This window comes from Xiphophorus couchianus, chromosome 9, assembly GCF_001444195.1.
Source record: "Xiphophorus couchianus chromosome 9, X_couchianus-1.0, whole genome shotgun sequence".
Lineage (NCBI taxonomy): Eukaryota > Metazoa > Chordata > Actinopteri > Cyprinodontiformes > Poeciliidae > Xiphophorus > Xiphophorus couchianus.
Window position 1 is genome coordinate 18044119 of NC_040236.1, and position 24630 is coordinate 18068748.

Below are 24630 nucleotides of genomic sequence, written 5' to 3' on the forward strand. Positions count from 1 at the left end.
CAGCATTTGCACACAAAAAGTTTGGCACAAAAAAAGCACAGAATTACTTATTTATCATGAGGCATTCATGTTGTCAACTGGTTAAATTTGCTGAGGCAACCAGCCTACAGTCATCTTATGGCTTATGACACTTATAATTTATCTGCTGTATTTTAAAAACAGTGTTAGTTTAATAAGACTGGCTGGTCTTGCTATTTTAATGTTTCCACCAGAACTGTTTTCCATGACTTTAAATATTGTTTGCATTCTAAGAGGAAAAAAAATAGTAGTAGCCCTCAAGTTTGTCTGGCTGGGCGCCACAGCAGGTGGAGAATGGCGACTGCCTTTCTCACTTCTCTAAAGAAAACTGGTCACTCCAGCCTGTTCTCTGCCAAAAGCAATTTAAACCATACAACGGTATGATAAAAAAGTTTGTCGGAGTTTTAAAATATTCTCAGAGTACTTTATCTGCAACCTGTTTCTGATCCATAAACAGTCTGTACGGACTTGAGTCAGCCATCAATGCTAATTTTGAAAGGCATCTCCAGACCAAATAATAACCCAGTACATAATCCACCTTGATATTTTATTTAATTTTGGTTGCCAGGCTGAAATTGGATGTTTGCTGTACTTTAATGACCTCCTCTGTACTCCGGAGAACAACTAATACAACAGCAGGCTTTTAAAACCACAGTCTGACCTTCTCAGTGGGTGAGCTTATTTGGGTCGTTTATTAAGAGGTGGTCCAGCCGCAGGTATCATCAAATGTAATGGAGAAAGGTCAGAGTTTTCTAGAGCTATTTACACTTTATTTATATGTAGAATGCCACCGAGATGCTAAGGAGGCAAAGGCTGACTGATTCAATTAATTATCTTTTTTTCAATAAATGACTCAGTAGAACATTGTGAAAAATATGCATCCGTCTATTTGCCTATATCTACTGAATTTTGACGGGCTGCTGGAGGCTGGTGCTTAGACCTAGAGGTAAAAGGGCAAAAGGCAAGCTGCATCCTGGACAGGTTGCCTCGTCCATTACAGAGCATTATTTCATATCTGCATACGTAACATTCTTTTTCTTGCTTATTTTCATCACTAATGGCAACTATTTCTAACAGTTAGTTTCCTTTTTAATTGGTTCCCCATCATTTCATTTCACTTTGTCTTGATTACTGAGTTGAGTTGAACACAAAATTGCATTTTCTTGACTGTTGGCTTTAACTGTACTGAAGCAATTTTCTTCCTGTTTAAAGATATTTGATTTTGAAAAATGTGAAAGGAGGGTAGAAGCTGGTGCTGCTTTCATGCCTTAAAAGTATTCACTTTTTCATCATAAAACAACGAAAAGCTACACTCAAATGTATTTATTAAGCTAAATCAACCATGAAGCCTGTCAAAAACGTCTCCATCTCCAGGTGAAGTGTTCTACTCCACGGTGCCAGAGAAACTGAGCCTGGCCGCCGCCTCCACCCACTGCCACTCTCTGGGAGCCCAACTGGCCACCGTCGGGCAGCTCTACTTGGCTTGGCAGGCTGGTCTTGACCAGTGTGATCCCGGTTGGCTGGCCGACGGCAGCGTCCGTTACCCCATCAACGTCCCACGAAAGAACTGTGGCGGAGACGAGCCCGGGGTGCGGACGGTCTACAACAACCCAAACCGCACCGGCTTCCCGGACACCACCGCCCTCTTCGACGCCTTCTGCTACAGCGGTACCGAGAGCTCTCTGGTGTCTGATAAAGTCAATGTAAAACTGTTTGGGTAATTGCCATAGCAACAATTGTGAGGTCTCGGGACTTGCTTCCCATTCAGATTTTTAATTAGCACTAAGTGTGTGTGTGTGTGTCACACATGAAGGAGTTGGAGGAAGCCTGTGACATTTGTGTTCCTCCTGGTGGATTTGAGAGCTGGTGTGTTGGGTGCAGAGGAGGCTGAGAGACAGATGAAAAGAGGAAGAGGCGAGAACAAAGAACATTGATTATTGGCTGACGTTGCCATTTCATCTCGAGTCAGATGAAAGTTGAAGAATTTACAGAAAAACTATCCACATCTTCTGAGCTGGTCCAGATTTTTGTCACGTTGTGACACGCAACATTCTAGCACATAATTTGATTTAGTTTTTTTCTTCTAAACACTTTTAATACTTTACTCCTAAATATTTACTATATTTACTACTAAATTTTTACCTGAAATTGAATGAAAGGTTAAATTATAAAAAAAAAAAAACATTGAGCATTGATCATCTCAGGAGCTGCAAGGAGTAGACTAACACGTCACACTATACAAACATCTAGACACTGAAACATGACAACCTCATGTTTCAGTGTGGGGAAGCGAATGAAGCTAAACACGTGGTATTACTGACTTAATAAGAGGATGCAAAAGGCTTAAGACTATGACAGAAGGACCAGACAAAGTGCAGACCTAAATTTAATAGAATATACTTGGCAATAATTGAAAAATGATATTCCGCTTTGCTTTGCCATCCAATTTGATGGGGATAAAGTTATTTTGCAAAAAAAGAATAGGCAAAAGTTTAAGTGTCTAAATGTGATAATCTAGACGAGACTTTCTGTAACCATAGAGAATAGATGTAGAGCATTAACTCAGCAGCGCTGAATACAAATGAATGGCACGCCGTTTACTTTTGTGAAAATAAAATAAAAATTAAAAACATGTATTCTTTTCCATCACCTTTTCAAATATGCGCTACTTTATGTAATCTGAAACTCAAAATCCGCCCAAAGTTACTGTTTGTGGTCATGATGTGACAAAGTTGCAAGTTACAGTTTTATTTTCACATTGATCCCAATGCACTTCAGCTGGGTCACTGATTTATTGCTTCTAATTTTATGGCCTCGTATTGGTTTGTCGTCTTGCGCCGACTATAAAATGTACCGGCTTCATTTTCGAGACTGACATTTCCATAGATGAAGAAAAATGCCAGTTTCATCTTTCAAAGTGTCATCGCTAAAGTGAACCATTTGCATTACCTCAAATCATTTTAAGTGAGCAAGAGCGGCGTGGAAACAGAGCGCCTGAGAATCTGTCAAAACAAACATATGATGGATGAATCCATCTGCACATTTGCATTAATATTCAATACAAATCATGCCTGCTAAAGTGAGATGTTAAATTGTAATGTGATTTGTTTGATAACAATTTTTACTTACACAAATCTCATTAAGACCTATTTATATTTGTTAGTTTAAAATGACAGGAGCTTGTTTTGAAAAATCAGAACCTCAAGCAGACGTGTCGTTTTTATGTTTTGCATTCACTCCAGCACTGATTATAATGATAGGTGTTGTGCAGCTGCAGATAAAGCAAGTGAAGCGAAATGTGAATGTTGTGTGTTGCAGGCCACCAGCCAGCAGCGATCCAGGCTTCTGAGGCGAAGGCTTCGTTCCAGCCTCGGAGACCAGCATTGGAGGCCTCGTCTTTAGTCACTGAAGCCCAGAGACGGGGCCCCTCCGCCCGAACGTCCATCTGGGCTGACTGGTTTTCCTTAAACAAAACCGTAAGCCCCTCATTTAGTAAGAACGACGAGTCGTCCGAGACATCCGAAGAGCATGATTTAATCGACTTGAAGCCTGAGGAAAAGTGGGATGAAAGACACAATGGATCCACGATCGGCCCGATAGACGCATCTGATGGAGCTGGCAGCAACATCACTTCTGGCTTCCCGGACCTCGAAAGTGCAGAGAGGCGTGGGGTTTCAGCTCATGAGGACCTGGATCGCAGTTATCTTGGATCAGACGTGCCAGTGTTGTCCTCCGTTGATTCTTCCACCCCTCAGCCTCAGGCAAGTTACAGTCTTCTCACTGAATTTGTTAACACTCTCATGAGGCCCTTTAAGTTCTGGACAGGGAGCAAAGGGACTGACAAGACAGAGAGGGGACCCACACTGCCTGAGGAAAACGCTGCAGAGAATCAAACGCAGGGAGAGGCGTTTGGCGAAAATCTGAGTATCCCTAAATCCGGCGGAAACAAGGGCAGCATGGACAATGCCATCCTGGAGCACAGAAGTGGCACTTTCCCCCCCAGGGCTCCCAAAAGCGGACTGCAGAATTCAGAAAAGGGGCTGTCAGAGCAGGAAAAAGAGCTGATGCCTCTCATTAACCTGGTGCCTACGATCCAAAATACCGAGCAGAAGCCCAGCAGCGCTCACCCTGCGAACGGAGGAACCAGCTTGATCATTGACAACCTGCAATCCACGTTTAATGGTAAGACCTCATCTGTGATTTTCACATGTCCGACATGAACTTAAAAAAGCAATGCTGTTTCGTTTGAATTCAAGCCGAACAGAAACTGTTTGGCTTTGAATGGAGGCATGGTGCATTTAAATGCTGCTGGTAAATACGGGATCTAGTTATGTCACCCTTTTCAAACAGTCTCAACCTCTGCGCTACACTTTCAATTCTTTCCCCTCGAGGATCCTGTAATATATTCCTCCGCAGGGCAATTTGAGGCATCGCGTGAAATTTAATTAAACTGTAATTGCAAACAAACAAAAGGGAGGCGTCATGTACTGTATAGAAACCTATCGGCGGTGCTTTGTTTGCCGTGCAAGCCTGGCGAGCTTGAATTCCTCTCGTTCAAAACAAAGCCGACCTGCATCCAAACTTGAAGCTTATTCCTATGAGTCAAAGATGCATCAGGCTTAAAAGATTAAATGTGGTGAATAAATTAAATGAAAAGAAAACAAAATAGAATTTTGGTCTTTGTTAACCAAAAACACAAGAAGGCCTTCTTTGAGGAATGTGTGGATAGAAAAGGTCAACAGTTTATTTTCAGCTGATATGCTTTAAAAACCCTAATTTTAACAGACTTACTGCGACTTTACAGAGAGTTAATGTGGGAAGGATAAAGTATGCAGGGTTTTTCCCATTTCCTGAATAGTGTGGATTGGATATCTATTCAATGAGTCAATGTGGGGCAAAGTTTCTTAGGGTGTTTCTCTATCAGCTTTTCTCTTGTTGAGACTGAAATTATTGCCCATTCTTCTTGCAAAATTGCTCAAAGTCAACCAGACTGAATGAAGGACGTCTGGGATCATTAAGGCTCAAATCATGCCACAAATTCTCAAGGTAAAGGGTTGTCCTGCTGGAAGGTGAAACCTTGTCTGAGTGGGTTTTTTTCTCCCAGTGTTTAATAGGCTTTCTTCCAGAATTGCTCTGCATTAAGCTCCATTCATCTTCCTATAAACCCTCCCCAGGTTCCCTGTCCTTGCAGAAGAAAGGAGTCCTCACAGCATGTTGCTGTCTACCACATGTTTTATGAGTGAGGTCTTTTCAGAGTCTTAGGTTTCTACCACATACAGCCTTTTGCACACAAGTCAAAAAGTTACATCTTTTGCTTCTTCCGACCATCACCTAGATATCCACAACATGACTTTGCAGAGCAGATTTCTGATTATCTCCTTTCAATAATTAAAAAAAAAACAATTTTAATTCCATAAACGTCGCATTGTGGAGTGTTTCAAATAGATTTTTCCCACCATAGCAAAGAATATTTACAGCTCCATGAGTCTCTGATTAATGTTTTCCTTTTCTGGCCCATAAGTCTAAATGGCACAACCTACCATGTCCTGGTAGGTTGTGCCACACTCTTTTCATTTCGAAGATGAGAAAAAAAAAACAGGGCCTCCAAGCTTTAGATGTTGCTCTAAATCCTAATCCCGCTTTAACTTTTCTTCTGGCATGTCCGCCATGTTCCTTGGTCTTCATGACTCTGCTTGTTCCATAATGTTTTCTAACAAACTTGCTGAGGACGTCAGCAAACAGCTGCAGTTAATCTGGGATTAAATTACAGACAAATGGATTCTGTTTACTGTTCAGATGGCTCCCAGAGACACCTGGTTGCACTGGCTTTCATTTATGAGGACTACAGTGAAGGGGGGTGAATGAATATGCATACCACACATTAGTTCTGATCATAAAAGAAATCTAAATCATGCATAATTTATAACCCAAACCTGAGAAAAAAAATCTAATGAAATTTTAGGTTAAAAAGACGATTAAGAGGTATTATTACTTCTCTAAGGCATCGTACAAGCTAGAAGATTCCTGCACCGAAAACTAACCAAGCAATACATCTACCGTAATAATAATAATAGACTGGGGAGACACACAAAAGCTGTAGACGAAGGTGTAGCACAGCTCATGGCGAAGGGAGGCAGCTTTGCTTCTAATAGCCATGACAAAAGGAGAGGACAGAGAGTAAGGCAAACACTCTCACGCAGACAGCTAGAAGAATTATTCAATAAGTGCTCTGCTTTTCTCACCTTACAGTTCCTGGCTTTATTAATATTAATACTCACCGTTGTGTTACCTGAAATCCCCTGGCAACTCCATATCAAGGTATTAACGAAAACTCAAGCTTTAGTCGCCATGCATTATTTACAGCCTTATCCAATTAACGCGGAGGCAGGCCTGCGCCTCTGCTCACTCCAATCTCCATCTACGTCTCAGCCAATTAAGGGCCCGGCTCCTCTGAAGGTAGACGCTAATGATCACAGTAGAGGGTGGGGAACAAACAAGACCGCAGCAAGGAATCGGAGGAAACGAGAAAGATGGAGAAAAGACGGTGAGGTGAAGAGTTTTTTCTCTTTTTTTCTCTCTCTCTCTCTCTGAAGCTGCTGTGATGGGAAACTGCCAAGCTTAGGTTCCTTCCTATGGACTCATCAGAGGGTTGAGCTAACTCTGCCACAGCACACTGCAGGATGTCTGCTGGATCACAGCGGTCCTTTGCAATTAAAAGTGACATGTTGAGTTTTTGATTAAGTAGAACGCTTTGCTTTGCTTTGCCATGGATGCAATGCATTCTGGTGAAACATTCATCGCTAAAGCGTTGAGGTTGTTGCCAACTACTGGCACAAAATAGGTATTGTTGATATTTGATTTGCTGCAACATTAAAAACTGCATAAAAAAACTGAGAGTGGAATAATTTCAGCCAAATAAATAGCATCTTCATAGCAGAAAAAAAATCAAAATATACTTTTCATTGTTGCTACAATAGCAGTATAAAAAGATACGTCAAAACTGAAAACAATATAAATGAAAACGACAGATTGAACAAAATATAATTACTATCCAGTGGTCTATGCTTTTTAGCTGAATCTTTTACCCGATGGTAGAAGCTCAAATTTTCAACATGTTCAATGGAATCATGGTAGGAAATGGGAGACGTTTCGATCTCCACTTGTCCCTCCTGACTAGAATGGCTGGAGTTAGGCCATTTGGACATATACCTCTTCAGGCTAGAGATAGTCCAACTGGCCTGAAGCCCGTTGCACTGAAGCCCTTTTGTTCAGTAAATAGGGCCATTACCTAGGGCCATTACCTTAGAAGTACCCTGGTAATGGCCTCAACGCATCTCACAGTTGCACAATTGTTCCTTAGACTTCGACTTAGACTGACTTTGTTGTCATTTTCAATGCACAGGGTGTGTACAGAACGAAATTTCGTTGCATACGGCTCAGGATAATGTTTGAGGTTCCAATGTGAGTAAAATAAAATACAGTATAAAATATGAATATAAATCTAAATATAAAATATAAAGTGCAGGACTGACAGTAAAATAGAAGTTATTTAGCTATGTACATGTGCAAGGTATAAAGTGGAGACCAGTTTTTGAGTGCAGTCCAGTTAAGAGTTCAGCAGTCTGATGGCAAGTAGGAAAAAGCTGTTTCGGAACCAGGCGGGCCTGCACCGGATGCTGCAGAACCTCTTTCCAGAGGGCAGCAGGGAGAGCAGTCCATGGTGGGGGTGTGAGGGATCACTGATGATGTTTCGGCCTCAGGACACGCATCCTGCATCGATGGTTGACCTGACACTTCGCCCTTTTGCCTGAGCTGGGTGTGGAAGGTTGTTGCCGAAGCAGTTTCTCCTTGTGTGCCTTCTTCTCACTCACATGAGAGTTACCCAACTCTTTTGCAAGCTCAACCAGGAAGTCCACCCGTCTCTCCTGCACCCCAATGCATGCCTGATAAAGCACATGTGCATTCAGTGCTGCCATGTCAATCATGTTTGCCAGGTTTGCTGACCAGCTGTCACATAGTGATGGAACCTTGGTCACCCCCCGCAAGATTATGACTGAAATAAATGCCATTAGTTCTTGTGAACTAAATAGGTGAAGCAGTCACCTATTTATCCTCCACAGCACAAAAGGCTGCATGCAAATTTGCATGTGCTAAGTCTCCCAGATTTCTTTTGCTTACACTTTTTGCATGATTTTTTTGAGGTGGATCAACACAATTAATACCCTCTTAGCTTTATTTCAAAGAGAAACATTACTAATTTCTTTTAGAAAAACCTTTGCATATTTTTTGAAACAGATTGTATGTTTTGCAAACTCTATGTACATTTGGCAAAATGACCTGGATAATGCAGCACAACATCATGGATCAGCTGCAAAAGGTCACATCTCTCCAAAAACACTTCATGTATGCTTCAAAACTAAACTGAAGAGCACTACCTACAGGAGATCTGATCTCCTGCAGGTATCATAGATACCCACCCCCAACATGGACTATTCACATTCCTACATTCTGGCCTGACGGTCAACGGCCACATTTACAATTGAAGAAGAATGCTAATTTGAGCCATCAGAGTCGTCAGGGTGGACTCAGGGCCTTTTGGCCCTGTTCAGCCATTCTGGGGAGAAATCGAAAACCCAGCCATTTTAAAGGGGCAGTATTTTGTAAAATCAACTTTTTTAGGTTTATATCATGTTACAATGTTATTTTCTCATCAAAAAACATACATGGAGTGTTTCTCTGATTCTTTCATGCATATTTGGAAAACAAATCCTTGAAACTTGAGATGTCAGATTGCCAGTTAAGTTTCTTTTAAGTTATGTTTGCTATATATTGCATTTTTCTAAAAAAAAAAAAAAAGTTACTTGACTATGTTATAAAATGCCACTATGTGCCTGGAAAATACACGATGTCACTCATTTGAAAGGCACTTTGCAGATTTGCACAATCACATGACTATCTCCCTCTGGAGATGTTCAATTGACAAGGTCTAGGTCAGGATGACTTTCCAGAAACTAGCCACTGATTATATTTGGACAGCTTGACAACCAGATGAATTCACAATGAAGGGAAAGCAGCTTGTGGTAAATTCTCTCTTTTGTCATAAACTAGACTTATTATTCAAAAAGCAGATTTGGAAATTACTTTTAATTCAACATATTCTCCATTTAGGCATGCTTGGCGCCCTTAAATTGAAAGAGAGTATATCTTGCAGGCTAACACACAAATTTTTTCAGTCTGTAAGTATTGGTTTTTTTTAACTATCAAACAATTCTTTGATTCTATTAATTCCACGTTTTCCCTTTAAAAAAAAAAAAACAACAAAAACACACACACATACACAACACGTCTCACATCAACCCAATCACCCCTGAGCCTGAACTGGTTCCATTGAAAAATGTAATGTAGATGCTCCTGACATGGTTCATAGATCCCTGCAATAAGTCCTCAGTGGATTTTATTAGACGCCGTATCTGTAGATGGTACGTTGTTTCCAGCTCCCCTTCCCTTCTTCCCTTTGTCGGGCTCCGCTCTCACAATTTAATATCATGTCTGCCTGACCCAGGAGATTCTTGCAGCCCGCTTACCCCGGTGAAGTGGAGTGAACGCAGCCGAGGCAGAGGCACTTACAGTTGGAAGCACGCAATTACAGTCTGAAAGGGGCTTATTATAAGTTTGTTTTGCAGCGTTTCTGCTTCGGGTTGATTTTTCCTTTCTTCTCGGTCTGCTGCCGACAGATTTACAGCAGCACAGATGAACTTAACCGGTGCTCTAAACGCTGCCATGAAATCATCCAAACCTTCACCTAATCGTCACATTTTATTTGTTACATGGGTCATTACGTAGATGATCAAACCAGATTAATGTGTTTAATTATTCCCACTTCCATCAGCGTGCAAAGTAAAACTATGTAATTACCTATTTGGATTATTAATAGGACAATTATGTCTGGCTACAAGGCTCTTATGGTAATGAACCCGCAACTCATAAACCTCACTTAGGCATAAGGCAACGGAGCACCTTCTGAATAATTTACGTTCGGTTTAATGTTTTATGCATGGACATCTTTGTGTATGTTCTGGCTCGTGCTGTAATTTGTTGTGCCGCTGCACTTTTAGGACATGTTAAGCAAGCCGGAGACGGAGCTGAGCGAAGATGAATGTTGCATGCACCGGCCCCTCACAGATGCAGCTGCAGCGCTGCCCTAAAAAAAGCCACCTCATACCAGCCATGACTCACTCATGCAGGCAGAATGAATTATTGATCGTGTTGACAGAGTCAGGTTTAAAGCTTGTAAGCTGATGAGGTACAGTGGACCACTTAATCTAAATAAAATGACCCCAGATGGAGCTGGTTGCAGAGCTAATTATTTGACTATTGTGTTGCAAACACTCCTGTTTGTTTCCGTATGGCCTCCACCGCTGCAGGTAACTGTATATCAGCAAGAGGCTGTTTGGAGTAAAACACTCCTCAGGGACTGAGAGTAGTAGATGAAATTACGTTCAGGTATAGGCTCTCATTTGATGTGTGTGCATTTGCTGCATATTTTTCTTTACTTTTCTGCATTCTAGTGTTAATTTTTGTTTATTTGCTGTTAGCAAACCTCGTTGTCAACAACAGTAGGTTGTTCAAACGAAACTTTATGATCAGTCACCTGTTCCACCATCCCTTTCTGTCACTTTGAAGCGTATGTCCTCTCTTTAGTGGTCTATTTTAAGTCGTTTTGCTACACTTTACCCACTTTCACAGTTATACTTTTGTCTACAGATGAACACTAGTTTCGATTTCAAATATTTTTATCTTCAATGTGAAAAAAATGTGAAAGAAAAATTCCTTTAGTCTCCTGCTGGGGACCACAGAAATGCCATTAAAATAAATGAGTAAATAGAGAACATTTTTATAAAAAACATCTTGAATAAGTTATGATGAGGTGTTGAAAAGGAAACGAAGGATAGCAAAACTGTGCTAAGTTGTCAGAAATTATCTGTAAAGAAATCTGTTTCATTTGGTATTAGTCAGACTCCATTTAATTATATTTCTATAATTTTAAAAAGGCTGTTTAGTTAAAGAAAAAAAAACCTGAATATATAAATACCATTGAAGAAGTTGCATTGGGTTACCATTAACCTGAGAATGGCTCGCCTCAATAAAGCCAAGCTGGTGCTAAGATGTGGTCACCTTTTCCTAATCATTGTAAAACTGTGATCTGTTTTTATTGACAATTACAAATCCATAGATTTAGATCCTCACCACCCCAAGTGTTCAAATCATATTAATCACTTCTCCATGTCTGTTTCTTTCTTTCAGAATTTCTTCCTTCTGATCCCATTGAGAATTCCTCACCTTACAAACATGTCAACAAATCTGGCCTTCAGGGTTCCAAGCAAGGCCATTTCCTTGCTTCCGTCTCCAATGCTCACTTCCATTGGCCAATTAAGTCAGAAAATGGTCCCAAACAAGGTCGTCCTGAAAATGTGGCCTACCTGGATGAGCAAGAATCTTGGGAGCCAAAAGAATCTAAAGCAGGACCTCTGGAGTTGATGACGCTGCCCGACTCCCTTCATCAGGAGAACCTGGAGAACTACTCAGGTGAAGGCAAAGATCAGGATCTAGAAGGTGCTTTGACTGACAAAGGCAGAGCTGTATCAGGAGAAGAGAAAGACGTGGAGGGAAGTGGAAATGGAAGCAGCTTTCCGGCTGGCTTTGAAGTGAAAGTCAACACACTGTCCAGCATTGGTGTCAAATTAAGTCCCACATCCAAAGTTTCACCCAAACCAAGCAGTTTTGTGACAGTGGGAGAGCACACTACTCTGTCTCAGTGGCCGCTGGTTAATCAACCCACCACCTCTCCTCAGGGTGCCATGGAGTCAGACACAGCTGAGGAGGCAAAGGAAGAGATACTGTATGTCCACAGACCAACTGAGATGCTCTCTCTGCCATCTTCTTTGCAAACACAAGATGAGAGTAAAGAGATGGGGATGGCTTCCACACCTGCAGCTCTGCTGGAGGTACTGACATCTTCTGAGGTGACCACAGTGGAGCCTTTGGCCACAGAGCCACTTAGAACATATCCTGCCACCACCGTCCTTATCTCAGAAAATACTTCAGACACCTCTTCCACAGAGGAAGCATCTATTTCCATTTCATGGGTTCAGGAAAAGCAGAACATTAGTGTACCGGACCAGCAAAACCTTCTCTCTGTGACTCTGTTGCCTACTGAAGGAGCTCAAACTGGAGTCGTTCAATTGAGCACCAAAGCCATAAACTCTGAAATTGGCCTGACAGAAATGGAATCCAGATCTGCAGTCACTGAATCTTTTGTTGTGGGAAGTGTCCGGACACCTTCCACAGAGTCAAAACCAGAGGAACACAGAACCACAGAGGCTACAGAGGACAAGGATGCTAGCAACCCATTTGGCAGTCTCGTACCTGACTGGGCTTTCGGCCTCATTCCATCAGGTAAGTTCCTTTTTATATTACCAGAAAATGAACGCATTGATAATGTCACATCTATCAGTGATTTTGCTTATAAATAGGAATTTTCTTAAGTGCTTTGCTGTGGAAATATGTTTTACCTCTGACTGAATTAATCTATTTTTGAGTTTGTGTCACTCTTAAATGTTCTCCAATTGTGAACAATTGCCCCTCGTTAAATCACATTTTGTGGTTGACATTGATCTGATTGCGCTCAATTATGTATAAACTGCTTTTGTGTAAAACCTTTTCTAACACATGAAGAAAGGTCTCTAAAAGCCCTTCCTTTTTTAAGGTTTTAGAAGGTCTCTAAAAGCAACACATCATGCCCCTGTCCAGGACCTTGAGTCACAAATGAGATTTATAGATTCAGAGAAAAATTTCAGCTGTTAGTGCAACTCTATGTGGCACATTGACCTCCATGACAGGTGGTGTAAAAATAAACAGTGGGAGGACATGAAATGTCAGGTTGTACCTTTTTCTTATCCTAATCTGCTGTCTTATTAATGGAAAAAGCAGGGTGTGTGTGTGTGTGTTACAGTCTTACACCTGGAGTTCACAAGGTTTTGATTGGTTGCTTGTCTGTTGCTTTTTTTCCGAAAAATAACCAGTTTTTAGGAGCTAGAATATGAAGAACTGGTGCAAAGCAAGAACTAGCATAACTTTTGATATGGAGGCAGTTTGGTGGTAGAAGCCATTGCCCACCAATCAAGATCTTAGAGGTTTTAGTCTTGTGGTCATCATAGAATAACTGCAAACAATACATGCACAGTCATACACAATTGTGTAATCCACAAAGAACGCAGAACATCATTTAAAACACGGTGGGTCTGACTTGTGTTCAATATTCAAAAACGAGAACGAGGCAAAAATTGAATCCATGGAAAAAGTTCCTTGGTGAAAACTACAGGTTGTTTAGGGTAACTTTTTTCCCCCTCTTAATAAATAAATAATTTTGTTTGATATTAAAATGTATTTTAATTAGATGTCTAACATCTATCTGTGGCAAAAAAGTAATAACAGAAGATATCTGGAAGGCACTGTCTGTAGGGGACTTGATGAGAAGCAAAGGATTAAAGTGCCAGCAGGATGTTATCATTGTTGCATGGACACCATCTGACTTCAGAGTCTCTATCAAATGTCTCAAATTTAAAACATCCACTCCCCTGTTTCCTCCCCTGTGTTTCCTGTTGTTTCATTTTGCCAGTCCCCTCTGCTTCCTTGTCTAAAATGGATTTTTATTCCACCCTGGTTCTCAGTTTATTTATTTTTTTAGCCTTTTCCTTCTTTTTCTTTTCTTTTCTCTCACTCCCACGCTATTACAGAGACAGCTGCAGACAGCGAGGCACTGCAGCGAGGTGAGACCAACTAGGTCTTAGGCAAGTAATTAGTGGGTCAGAGTGAGTGCAATTAGATGAACTGGGGAGCGACGGAGAACCTAGTGCCCGACAAATCAATGCAGACACAAACTACAAGATGGGACTTGTAATTGACTGCGGTCTCTTCTCATTTTCCAGTTTGCTCGCGTTTACTCTGTTCCAGTTTTGGGTGCTGGCCTCAACTTTTTTTCTCACGCATTCATTGTGCACCATGATGGGAATATTCTGGGGTTTTTTTTGTCTCTGCGCTTGAATTGATTTTCTCTCTTTTATTTCTTTAATTGGACTTGCTACTGTGGCAAAGTAAATTAACAAACATTGCTTTCTATAGCCACTTAGTCCCTTCTTGTCTAAATTATAATAAACATGTGCAGGCTCAAATGTTATATAATGTGATTTTTTAAGAACCTCTCTTTTTTTATTAATTACATTTTTTTCTCCAAGATATTTTTATGAAGATTTTCCTCTTGAAAATCTGATTACGGTATATTCCAATCAGAATTAACTTTTTTCAATGAACACTGGATAAAAGCAGTTTTCAAAGCATTAAGCTCATCTTTGAAGCTATAACAACCAGGAAATAAGTGAAAAACAAGGTTAAAGACTAAATAAAGCAACCAAATAAAATGGGAAATAACGTTTTAACACTTTTATTTGACTTAACGCACTGGGGGTTCTTGAAACCCAAGAGTGCAGCACACATAGAGAAACACCCAATTATGAAATGAAAACAAAAAGGTCTGAACTTTGACTGGGTCATTCTAGCGTGTGTCATATACGTTGATCTAATTCATTTTCTTGTAGTTCCAGTTTTATATTTAGGATTGTTGTGATGAAAGGTGAACCTCCTCTCCAGTTTTATGTCTTTTCCACCCTCTAAAATATTTCTTTCTTGGATTTCTCTGTTTTTAGCTCCATCTATGTTTTCTTAAACTAATACCGTATGGAGCACATTATCTCCATACTCTTCCACATTTGTTTTGTTCTCTAGGTGGTTTGCAAACAGGACTTTCTTTCAACAGTGGCTTTCTTCTTATGAAATGCTGAAGTTCATAACTATTAGTTGCGTTGTCAAAAGGTCTTTAAAGATATGTTGAACAGTCTTTAGTAAGAGCTTCAACTGTTGTTGTTTTACAACCAAGACTTGATTCAAACTTTCTCCTAACTTGTCTGCTGTCTTCTTGTCTTCATGATGGTGATGAGCTGTACCAACACCGTTTGCTGATCAGCTTACCTCAAATTCTGATTCATGTTTCTGTGTATTGGTACATAACATAAAGATTTGATGTGTTTTGTGGTTGTGAAGTGATCAATTGTGAAAATACTTCAGTAATGATATGTCAAAAAAAGTTCTCATTGTGATGTTTTACAGGGGAAGTATGTTTTACTATTCTATTACTGTGTTTGTTGTTTTAAAACGTTGCTTTATTGTTTTTGCCTAACTGGATCTACCACAGAGAAGGTAATTTGCTGGGATTAATAAGTCATTTATGTCTATGTTTTATCTACAAAGACCAGAGTACTGCACGTTATTGTATTTTTTTTTTCTTCCCCAAAGCAATTGCCTTTGTTGAGAATTGTGCTCATGTTTACTGTGTGATTTGAAGCAGGGGACTCACCTGAATCCATATAATAAGAGGAGCAAGGGAATATTCTGATTAGATCATGGTCTCAATAGATCACAGCAGACCAAACACTGTTTGCTCCAGACTGAGTGCTTGCACCTAATATATTCTGTGTGCTTGCTGTCTAGCCTGACAGTGACCCATTATGCAGCCATTTAATTTGGTGAATGTGTAAATATGTCAGATTGATTTGTTCGCAGAACAAAAACTGATTCACGTAGCTACATGTCTGAAGGTCATTTTCTGTCATTTATTACATAAAATTGTTGCCATGTCATTCTCCTGCGGGTTGCAAAACAACATTTAATGAAATCAGTCAGGACAAGAGAATGTTTTTCTCCATCCAGCTCATATTTCATTGGTGCGACTGGCCTTGCAGTTGGCAGGGAATAAGAAGCACAGTACCTAGCTGGTGTCGTTTGTAGCTGTTGCTTTTTGGTGCAGCTGAAGTCACAGCAACCATTCATACATGGGGATGGAGACAGAAGAGGGAAAGGGAAGGAGGACAGACAGCTCTTGGAGAAGAAGAAATGAGAAAGCATGTCGTCAACAATGCTGTCTGTATGAGTACATGCATCTTTTTAATCAATGATCAGAGATTACACTAACACACAACTACAGAGACTATATTGCTTCTCTCTGTCTTTGCCTTGTTTTTTTTCCCACATTTCTTTTTTCTGTTTCACGTGTCATTCATTTTTATCAGACCAGGCTCAGGCCCCTCTGTGCTCTGTTTATATAGCATATTGTTTTTGGTAAGACACTGGACTACATAACTCCACATGAACTTTTTGCAATTCCCCAATGTGGTAGCCTCCAGCTAAAAACAACACAAAGCAGGTCACACACACGCCCACCCCCACACGCATACACACATTATCCAGCTAAATCTAAGCAAAGAAGCACAAGCGAGGCAAGTTCACGCTGGAGAAAAATTCAATAATTTATCTTTTGTGTCACACCATTAAAAACAAACACAGAAACACACTCAGAAAATGTCTTAATCCCTCATTTCATACCCTGCAAGGCAGTACACACGTTTCATTTTATATTTCTTTTGTAATAACTCTTTCTTTCATACTGTGCAACTCCCAACCCGAGATTTCACAAAGTTTTGTAACATTTAGTAAAAATTACAGAATTGATTTCCAGTCCAAAACATGCAAGCTATAATGGAAATTTACAGCAAGGAGGCTAGGCAACACTGACATCCAGCCCCTCTTGGGTGATGAAGCAACGCTGGGCATATAGTATTATTGGCTATCTATCCAGCTTCTAAATTACTGATGCCAGTCTGATGCTCTGGCAAGCAGGGAACAGGATGCCTCTGAGTTATTGTCATCTTGACTAAAGCCTTGTCCCAGACTAAAGATGGATCAGACCCCTGGCAACATCAATAACACGGCACCCAGCCCACAACCAAATTAGAGCGCTAGATTTGGAGGAGAAGAGCCTGCACGATGAGTGTGTGGGGGTGTGCTTGTGTGTGCATGTGACAGGGACAGCCTGTGGTGGCAAATTGTCAGATTGGGTCTGTGGATGGATGCTCAGTCTGTCTGTTGGGGACCTTGGATAGGCTGTCTGGAGCAGAGCGAGGGCATGTTCTCAACACTGCATATAGAAGTCTATTGATTTTTCTACTGTCTTTCTCCCCGTTGCTCCCATCTTTATTCCCACTAACCCTCTTTTTCTCTCCCTATCTCCTACTTATTTTCCTTTTTTATCTCCCATGCTTCTCTTATCCCTGACTTTTCCTTGTATTACTCCTCTGGTCATTGGTGAGGCAGCCCCTGGCATAATGTTTTGATAGCTTCCTGAACTCCAGCGTGCTACAACATGGCGCGGTCAATTCCTGTCGAACTGTAAATGTCCTCTGGACTCGTCGAACCTCACCAGTCACCTCCCTGTAAATCTATCCACGGCTTAATCTGCCATTGTTCGCTCTGCTGCTCCTCAGCAAGTTTCTCTTATTCTTTCTTCTAATGGTGTAATGGTGTAATTCCTCAATTTGTTCATATCAAACACTCTTGCTGAATCTAATCCGGTGCACTTGGCAGCCCCCTATTAAATGAATGGGATTTGTAACAATGTGCCCTTTAGGGACACCAGGTTCAATCATAGAGTATGATGAAATGGATTTACACACCACTGTGTGGTGAGAGAGAGAAAAGTCTTTCTGTATCCCCTTGAAAAGTAAAGAGTGTAGAAAGTAGTGACCGATTATACTGTGGAATTATGCTTTTATGCAAACATGTTAATCGAGTGTCGGTGAGATTCTCATAGTCTGATTACCTTGAGTAAAAATATCATTACCAAAGTATATTCACAAAACTTTGAACTCATTTTAAAACAATTTAAAGCCAGATTTATCTTTCTGTTGATAAGACAATACAACATGTTGACTACTGTAATCTTATCAACCACAAATATTGAATGTTTTTGTGTTTTTGGCACTGAATTATTTCCAAAACACACAAATTGGACTTTGCTGTAAGCAAGAGGAAAGTTGAGTTGCCTCCCTTCAGCCAGCTAACCAGCAGCCCATGACAACATTTGGGTTAGGGGCGTTGCTTTGCTCCATACAGCCAGGATAGACTTCAGTCACTCCTGCACTTTCTGTGGCATCTCATTAAAAGGCCTTTAGCCTGTAAAAACCAGAGGAGTGAAAATTTAAGCAGCTTTGGTACCACAACTTTTTAAATCTTGATAACTTTAGTTAATTTCAGTAAACTCCAAAAGAACTAATACTTAAGAATTGGTCCATTTCTGATCGCTAATATTCTGTAATAGCATGTAATGGCACACGATTTCTGGTAAACCTCGGAGCGTATTTGGCAAAAACTGCAATGAAAACACCTTTTTCACATCACAAGAGTCATGTGGTCAACAACCGGATGTTACTATTTCTGGAAAAATGAAGACGACAGGAAGTGGTAGGGGAATGATGGCGCTGTATGATTTTTAATGACTTATTTCCTTAACAAACCTATTCAGATGTAATTTTAATGGAAACAGCGCAATTACAAAATAGTGTTTTTTCAACATTAGCAGAATATCAGTAAAGTTTTACTCACATTTGTAACGGAGCTCAATTACATAGAGAGAGGGACCTGCAGCAGCCAATACACGCACAGACTCTCTGTGGGCATAATGGAGTACTTTATCATGAAAGATCATGTATTGAGGAGTGTTACATTTTATACATTTGTACTATTTTCAAAACACTTTGAATTTTAATCTATTTTGCACAAAATCACTTTGGTGTTCAACGATAGAAAAAAACAAAACATTTCTGGTCTTGTGATGGAAAGTAGCCGTTATCTTTGCTCAGTGACATTTTGACTGAAAGTGTTCATTTAGAGATGTAAAAGTCAATCAAACTGTTATGTTTGTAAAGCTAATGAACCATCAGGATTTTCACTTAACGTACTAAAGATAGTCAGAAAGGCAAACCAAAGCTGTTTGGAATCGACTTTTCTTTATAGCATCATAAAGTGCTTTATTATCTTTGCTGGTGATTATTCAGCCTCCAGGAGTCTCATCACAGGAAGCTCTGTTTTATATTTTTGGACTGCATCACCCAAAGCTGCTGTTATGGCAGAGGAATGACTGAATCATTGTTTCTCGTAGAAAACCTCCAGGTGCAATAAAAAATAAAATGCTATACTGTTATGAATATTTTCTCATTTTGTAGCCCTTTAAGATGTTATGGAGGGCAAGGCATGTGCTAAATTAAATTCACTTCCTGGACTTCTTGAGCGAAAAACATGCTGTTAAACGATGTTTTTTTTTAAATTATTATTACACAGAATAAGTTCATATATACAGTACAGACCAAAAGTTTGGACACAACTGTGTGTCCAAACTTTTGGTCTGTACTGTATATACATTTTCTTTTTACCTCACTGAATGTTTCATACAAGCCAAGTATGAGAAACATTTTCTCCTTCTTCTTGTAATTGTATCGGACTATTTAGATCAAATGATTCACTGAGGGGAAGAACAAAACATTTAGCCACACAGCAGATGAAGCCATCATCTACTCCGGGTGCACCTTTTTTTATTGCAGTCATTTTCATTTAAACACCTCCTTAAACCAGATAAAAGGAGACCTCTGCTGAGCCTTATGTCACCCCATTAAAATCTCAGGCTGCAGTTCAGTGAGAGAGGCCTTTTTATTTCTTCCCCACTATGAATCCCTTCGTGTCAGTGTTTACTGTCAGGTTCAGCCTTGGGGCCCCCGATGGTGCGCAGAGTTTCATAAAGCAAAGAACAACATCACCTCTGTATGCCACCAATTGGGAGATTACGGAAGGGATGGATTGAAACAGATAGCTTGACAGCAAACTGTCAGACAGAATAAAATCCTCTGTGTGGAGTCGTTGTGTGTATGTGCAGACTGGAAAAGTCTAACCTGGTGAGGTTATGCAAGCATCACAATGGAGCATTGAGACTAAACCAGATTAAAAACCAGAAAATCCTTCCTGCAGGTGAAAGAATATTTCACTTTTCCACCTGTATCCAACAGCTGGTCCCTCAGGAGATCAGAGACAGGAAACAAGCTGAGATTTCAGATCATATTGCATGTTCGGTGCCCTGAAAAGTATTCATACCGCTTTTTCGCACATTTTGTGACATGTCAGACCAACACAAAATAATGCATAATTGTGAAAGGGAGAGAAAAATATGTATAGTTCTCTCTGTGACTTTTATAATCTCAGCCAGTGAAGACACACATCAGATTTGAACAGCAGTGCAGTTGAAGTCCATCCAAGTGGCCAAATAAATTATCAAAATGTGGTAGTATGATGAGTTTAAGCTTGTCTTGCTAAAAATGGAAGTGCAAAACTTTCAATTTCAAGATGCACAATGCTGGTAGAGGCAAAAAAAGAAGTTTCAAACTCCCACATTCCTTCCACTTCACAAAAAATGTGCCTCTTCATGTTGGTATGTCACATAAAATGCCACTGTGACTAAATCTAAGAAAAAGCTGTATGAATAGCTTGAACGGCACTGTTCAATGTTACATCTGACATACAAGAATCCAGGCATGGTGAGCGATGGCGTGGATTTGAAGAGCTGGATCCTTGTGCTGTTATTCAAGGTCTATTTTTAAAGTTGTTGTCAGACAAATGCATATCCATCAACAGTTTAGTCAAAAACACGCTAAGGCTCATATCCTCGGAAATGGAGTCAGCCGCCATGAAGGTTAACACTGAAATGTATGAGTCCAAATTGAGGTTACTTTGAATCTATAGAGAAGTGTGAGGTGGGGAGCACGAGTGCACCCATCTGGAGTTTCTCAGCTTTCAAATTGCCTAAATGACTTCTCTCCCACTCAGGGCGCCGAGGTGGCTGAGGCGTTTGGTGGTCCCGGGCATCAGTCAAAACGAATCATGCGGCAGCCAGCCCACAGCAGGTGGATGTGATGGAGGGGGTCTCTCTGTGCTCATTATGACAGACACGACCACTGATCTGTCCTTGCAGCAAAGATTTGTGGGAAGGCAAGAACATGACAAGTAACAAAAGGCGGAAGGTCTCTAAAAATGCAGGGATTATAGACGGCGTGTTGTGAATTATGAAAAATGTTGAGCTGTGCTAGAAAGTCTTTTTCAGAGCTGCTAGTGGCAGGAACTCATTCGCATTGTATAAGATGGGTCTTTGCTAGGATTCAGAGAAAGATTTAAGCCAATCTTTCTGTCTACCCTGCTGTCAGAATACCTCAGGAGTTCAGTGAAACTGGAATAGTATGTTTACTTGGGAATAGGCATTCAGCGGCTCGGAAACTTTAAACCGTTTAACTGTAATGCTTCTATTTATGGTCCTTTTGTTGAACTTTATAAAGTCGATGGAAATGGCAAAATTTCCATCAAAATCCTTTCAGCAAAAGAGAGACAGATTAACCAGCTTTGAGTCAATCAGGGTCTCTTAAAAGGTCAATAATGGGTTGTTATGAAAGAAAAATCTTTGTACCACATAACGTATAGCCTATTTTGTTTAAACCCCACAATTAAAGCGAAACAGAAGAGCATCTTTTATGAGCAAATGAAGAAATCAAACTTCAGACATAAACCAATGTGCTTCATTTAGCAGAAATTGATACAAACAATGGCATTGCACTCAAAAAGTAAGAAACTAAGCTAAATATTGTAATCTTCCACACAATTTGAATGTATGCTGGACACAGGCGTGCCTTTGTAGCAACATTTCACTTTAACACAGACTCAAATATACCCTGCAAACACCAGGGGGAGGGGAGTGGTGCTTGGCCGCTGGGCTTGGCCTTTGCTGGGGGACGTGGCGATGCGTTGGTGTTGGTTCTGTTCTCTGCATCTCTCTCTGTGCCTCTTTGGCCTGGGGGCTGCTACTCCTACGCTTCACTGCTGACCTGCCTCTGTGCCAGGTGTCTTTCTGCCTGAGGCTGCAGCGAGCTCCAAGAGCCAAGACTACCTGCCCATGGCTGTTTTTTGTGCCAAGTGGTGCGAGCTACCATCCTCACCAGTGTAACTACCAAAAACCTTTTCCACACACACACACCTACTCTGTATAAACACATGTACACACACGCCCTCACCCCTTCACACTTATTCACCCACACAAAGAATCCAAAAGAGAGTATAGAGCTTGATTAAAGTGTTTACCAGATTTAGATTAGGCCTTTGTCTACATGGAGTATCCATTCATCCACCAATGGGTCAAAACTGACCAAAACTTTTGCTTAAAATTTTATTTAAAAACTTTAAAAGAAAAGACAAAAACATGGGCCACTGGCCAAAGAGAAGGCATCTCAAACTTCTAAAGCAGCATTTCAAAGTTTGCTTCTTTTTCCATGCATAGCTTGGACAGCTTGTTAAGGTCTGTCCAATTATGGCATTTTTAAACATAACATAAATACCACTTCAAATATTTGTGGGAAATAAAGTGAAAAGTGTAGACAGACAGCATGAGGAAATAAGCTATTCCAGCAAATGGACATAAATTGCAGCAATAACAGCTAAAGGTTTATATTTTTCTTGCTTACAGATTCACGTTGACCTCAATGCAGGACCAGTTGAAATTACAGGGAAGTTTGAAACATAAACTATAATCAGAGCAGATTGCTGCTTTCCATTTTATGCTCCCATCACATTCTGCCCATTTCACACCCCACCTGGTACATACATTAGTTAAGAGAATTGTGTTTGCTCGAATTTCCAGTTGAGAGAAAACACATCAACAGCAACACATCTACTGTTTTTTTAATCCTTTTTTAACTGAATATTTGCTGTTTTATGGGTTTATTTCTCAGCTAAAAAGCATAAATTCAGTCAGTAAGTTGGCTGAACTGGTTAAAAAACATTGTAAACTTATTACATATTCTTTTGCTGCCATAACGCCACTCTAAAATATTATCTGAATGTAATCTTCCTTTTCACATAATCACAAATGGAAATACTTGAATACTGATTACTCAATTGTGCACAAATTATTTTGATTTAACACATCTATCTGTATGTTTGGGTTTTCCTGCACATTAACTGATCCACTGTGAGACAAGTCAGCTTAAACTTTTCAATGTGCTACATTTGAGTGTTGAGCACAAAATGGAGTAATGAGAATAAAAATGTGTTAACGTAGGGGTGTGTCCTACTTTGCATTGTCTTGAAAATGTCCTGAAAAAATAACCAAAATACATCAATGAGAGCTAGAGGAAAAGACTACCACAGGTTATTTCCCTGCCAATAATGCTTTTTATTCAGGATGAGCAGGGATGCTACCAGGCCGGTGTTGTAACAATAGACTCTCAATTTGTGTGTCAGTCTCACCGTGGAGGCCAGCGGATTGAACTGCCGACACATTACTCCTCCCTCAACCTTTCCAAGCCGATTCACTGTGATGCTCGAGCTACAAGGTTCTCACTGCGAGCACATCTGCTGCTTTCTGCTGTCTCGGGCTTCTGGCCGTGTAGCTGCGGGCTGGAGACAAGCTCTTTTCTGAGTTTGTGTACTGGTGTTTCGCTTGTGCTGGTTTGACGAAAACAGTATGCGTTGCTGAGAAGAGGCAATGAAGAAAGTAATTTACAGTAACTGGGTGTATCCAGAAAACACAAAAGAACAGCTGGTAATTCTCAGAGCTATTTTATCATGATTCCTTTTTCATGTTTTTCATTTTTGTGTTTGATAACCCACATGCACTACATGGCCTTTCAGAGGTATTCATAGAGCTTCTTGAATGTCAAAGCACAAACGGGATGAGTCGGGGATAAACAGAAATTTAAAACGGGGCTAGGTTATATAAGAAAATCTCGACTTTTAAATATTTCATAAGATGTCAGTCCATTATACCAAAGCTGAACAAGAAATGTATATCTGCAAATCTTTAAAGCACATCCAAATCAATTGAGAGGATGGTAATGGAGGTTGTAAATCAGAGCAGTAGCTAAAGATAACTGTGGAGGAGCTGCAGATATCTTCTGCTCATGTTGGAGAATCTGTTCACAGGATAACGTTTTGTCAGCGAATGCAAAACTGTTGGATGCTGACAAAGACTTGAGACTGAAGAAGGAGTCCCTCTTCCAGCAGGATAACAACCCTAAACATACAGGCAGAGCTACCATATATATAAGTAATCAGTATGTTGATGCAAAGCTATTGGTTGCCTCCCCAAATGTCATGCAGCTGAAATTGCAGCAAAAGTTTGTTTTCTAAAGTTTTAACTCGGAGGCAGTGAAGACAAATGCATTCAACATTTTTCAGATTCTTATTTGTAAGAAATGTTGGAAACCTCGTCTCATTTCCTTTCCTCTTCAAAGAAGCAATGAAACACAATATGAAAAGTGTATGGAGGCTTTTCAAGGCTCTGTACCTTACTGGGTTAACTTGGAGCATTAAAGTGTCAACCAAATTAACAGTGGTCTAATAAGTAACTGGCATTCCCACAAATATTGACTGAGCTGGTCTAAATAAACTAAACGGCGAATGGTTTAGAAACGAAATGCTATGCCTGACATAGTCGAGCAGATTCAGCATCCAGAGATGTTTTCATCCCCGGACACTCTGTTACACAGACACATACAAGTGTGTATGTGTAGTTGGACTCAGAGCGCAGCATGTGGTCAGAAGAACTGAAATAGCGGCTCTGACCCCTGCTGTGCTCAT

The 24630-nt window shown here is 40.4% G+C and overlaps 1 protein-coding gene across 1 annotated transcript in view; it reads left to right on the forward strand.

The window, feature by feature from the left end:
• ncanb (neurocan b) overlaps positions 1–24630 on the forward strand; it is a 171406-nt gene that overhangs the window by 66437 nt on the left and 80339 nt on the right. Inside the window, exons 7-9 of the mRNA XM_028028165.1 lie at positions 1393–1686; positions 3337–4200; positions 11323–12474. Coding sequence (XP_027883966.1) covers positions 1393–1686; positions 3337–4200; positions 11323–12474 — 2310 coding nt within the window. The remainder of the gene's footprint in view (positions 1–1392; positions 1687–3336; positions 4201–11322; positions 12475–24630) is intronic.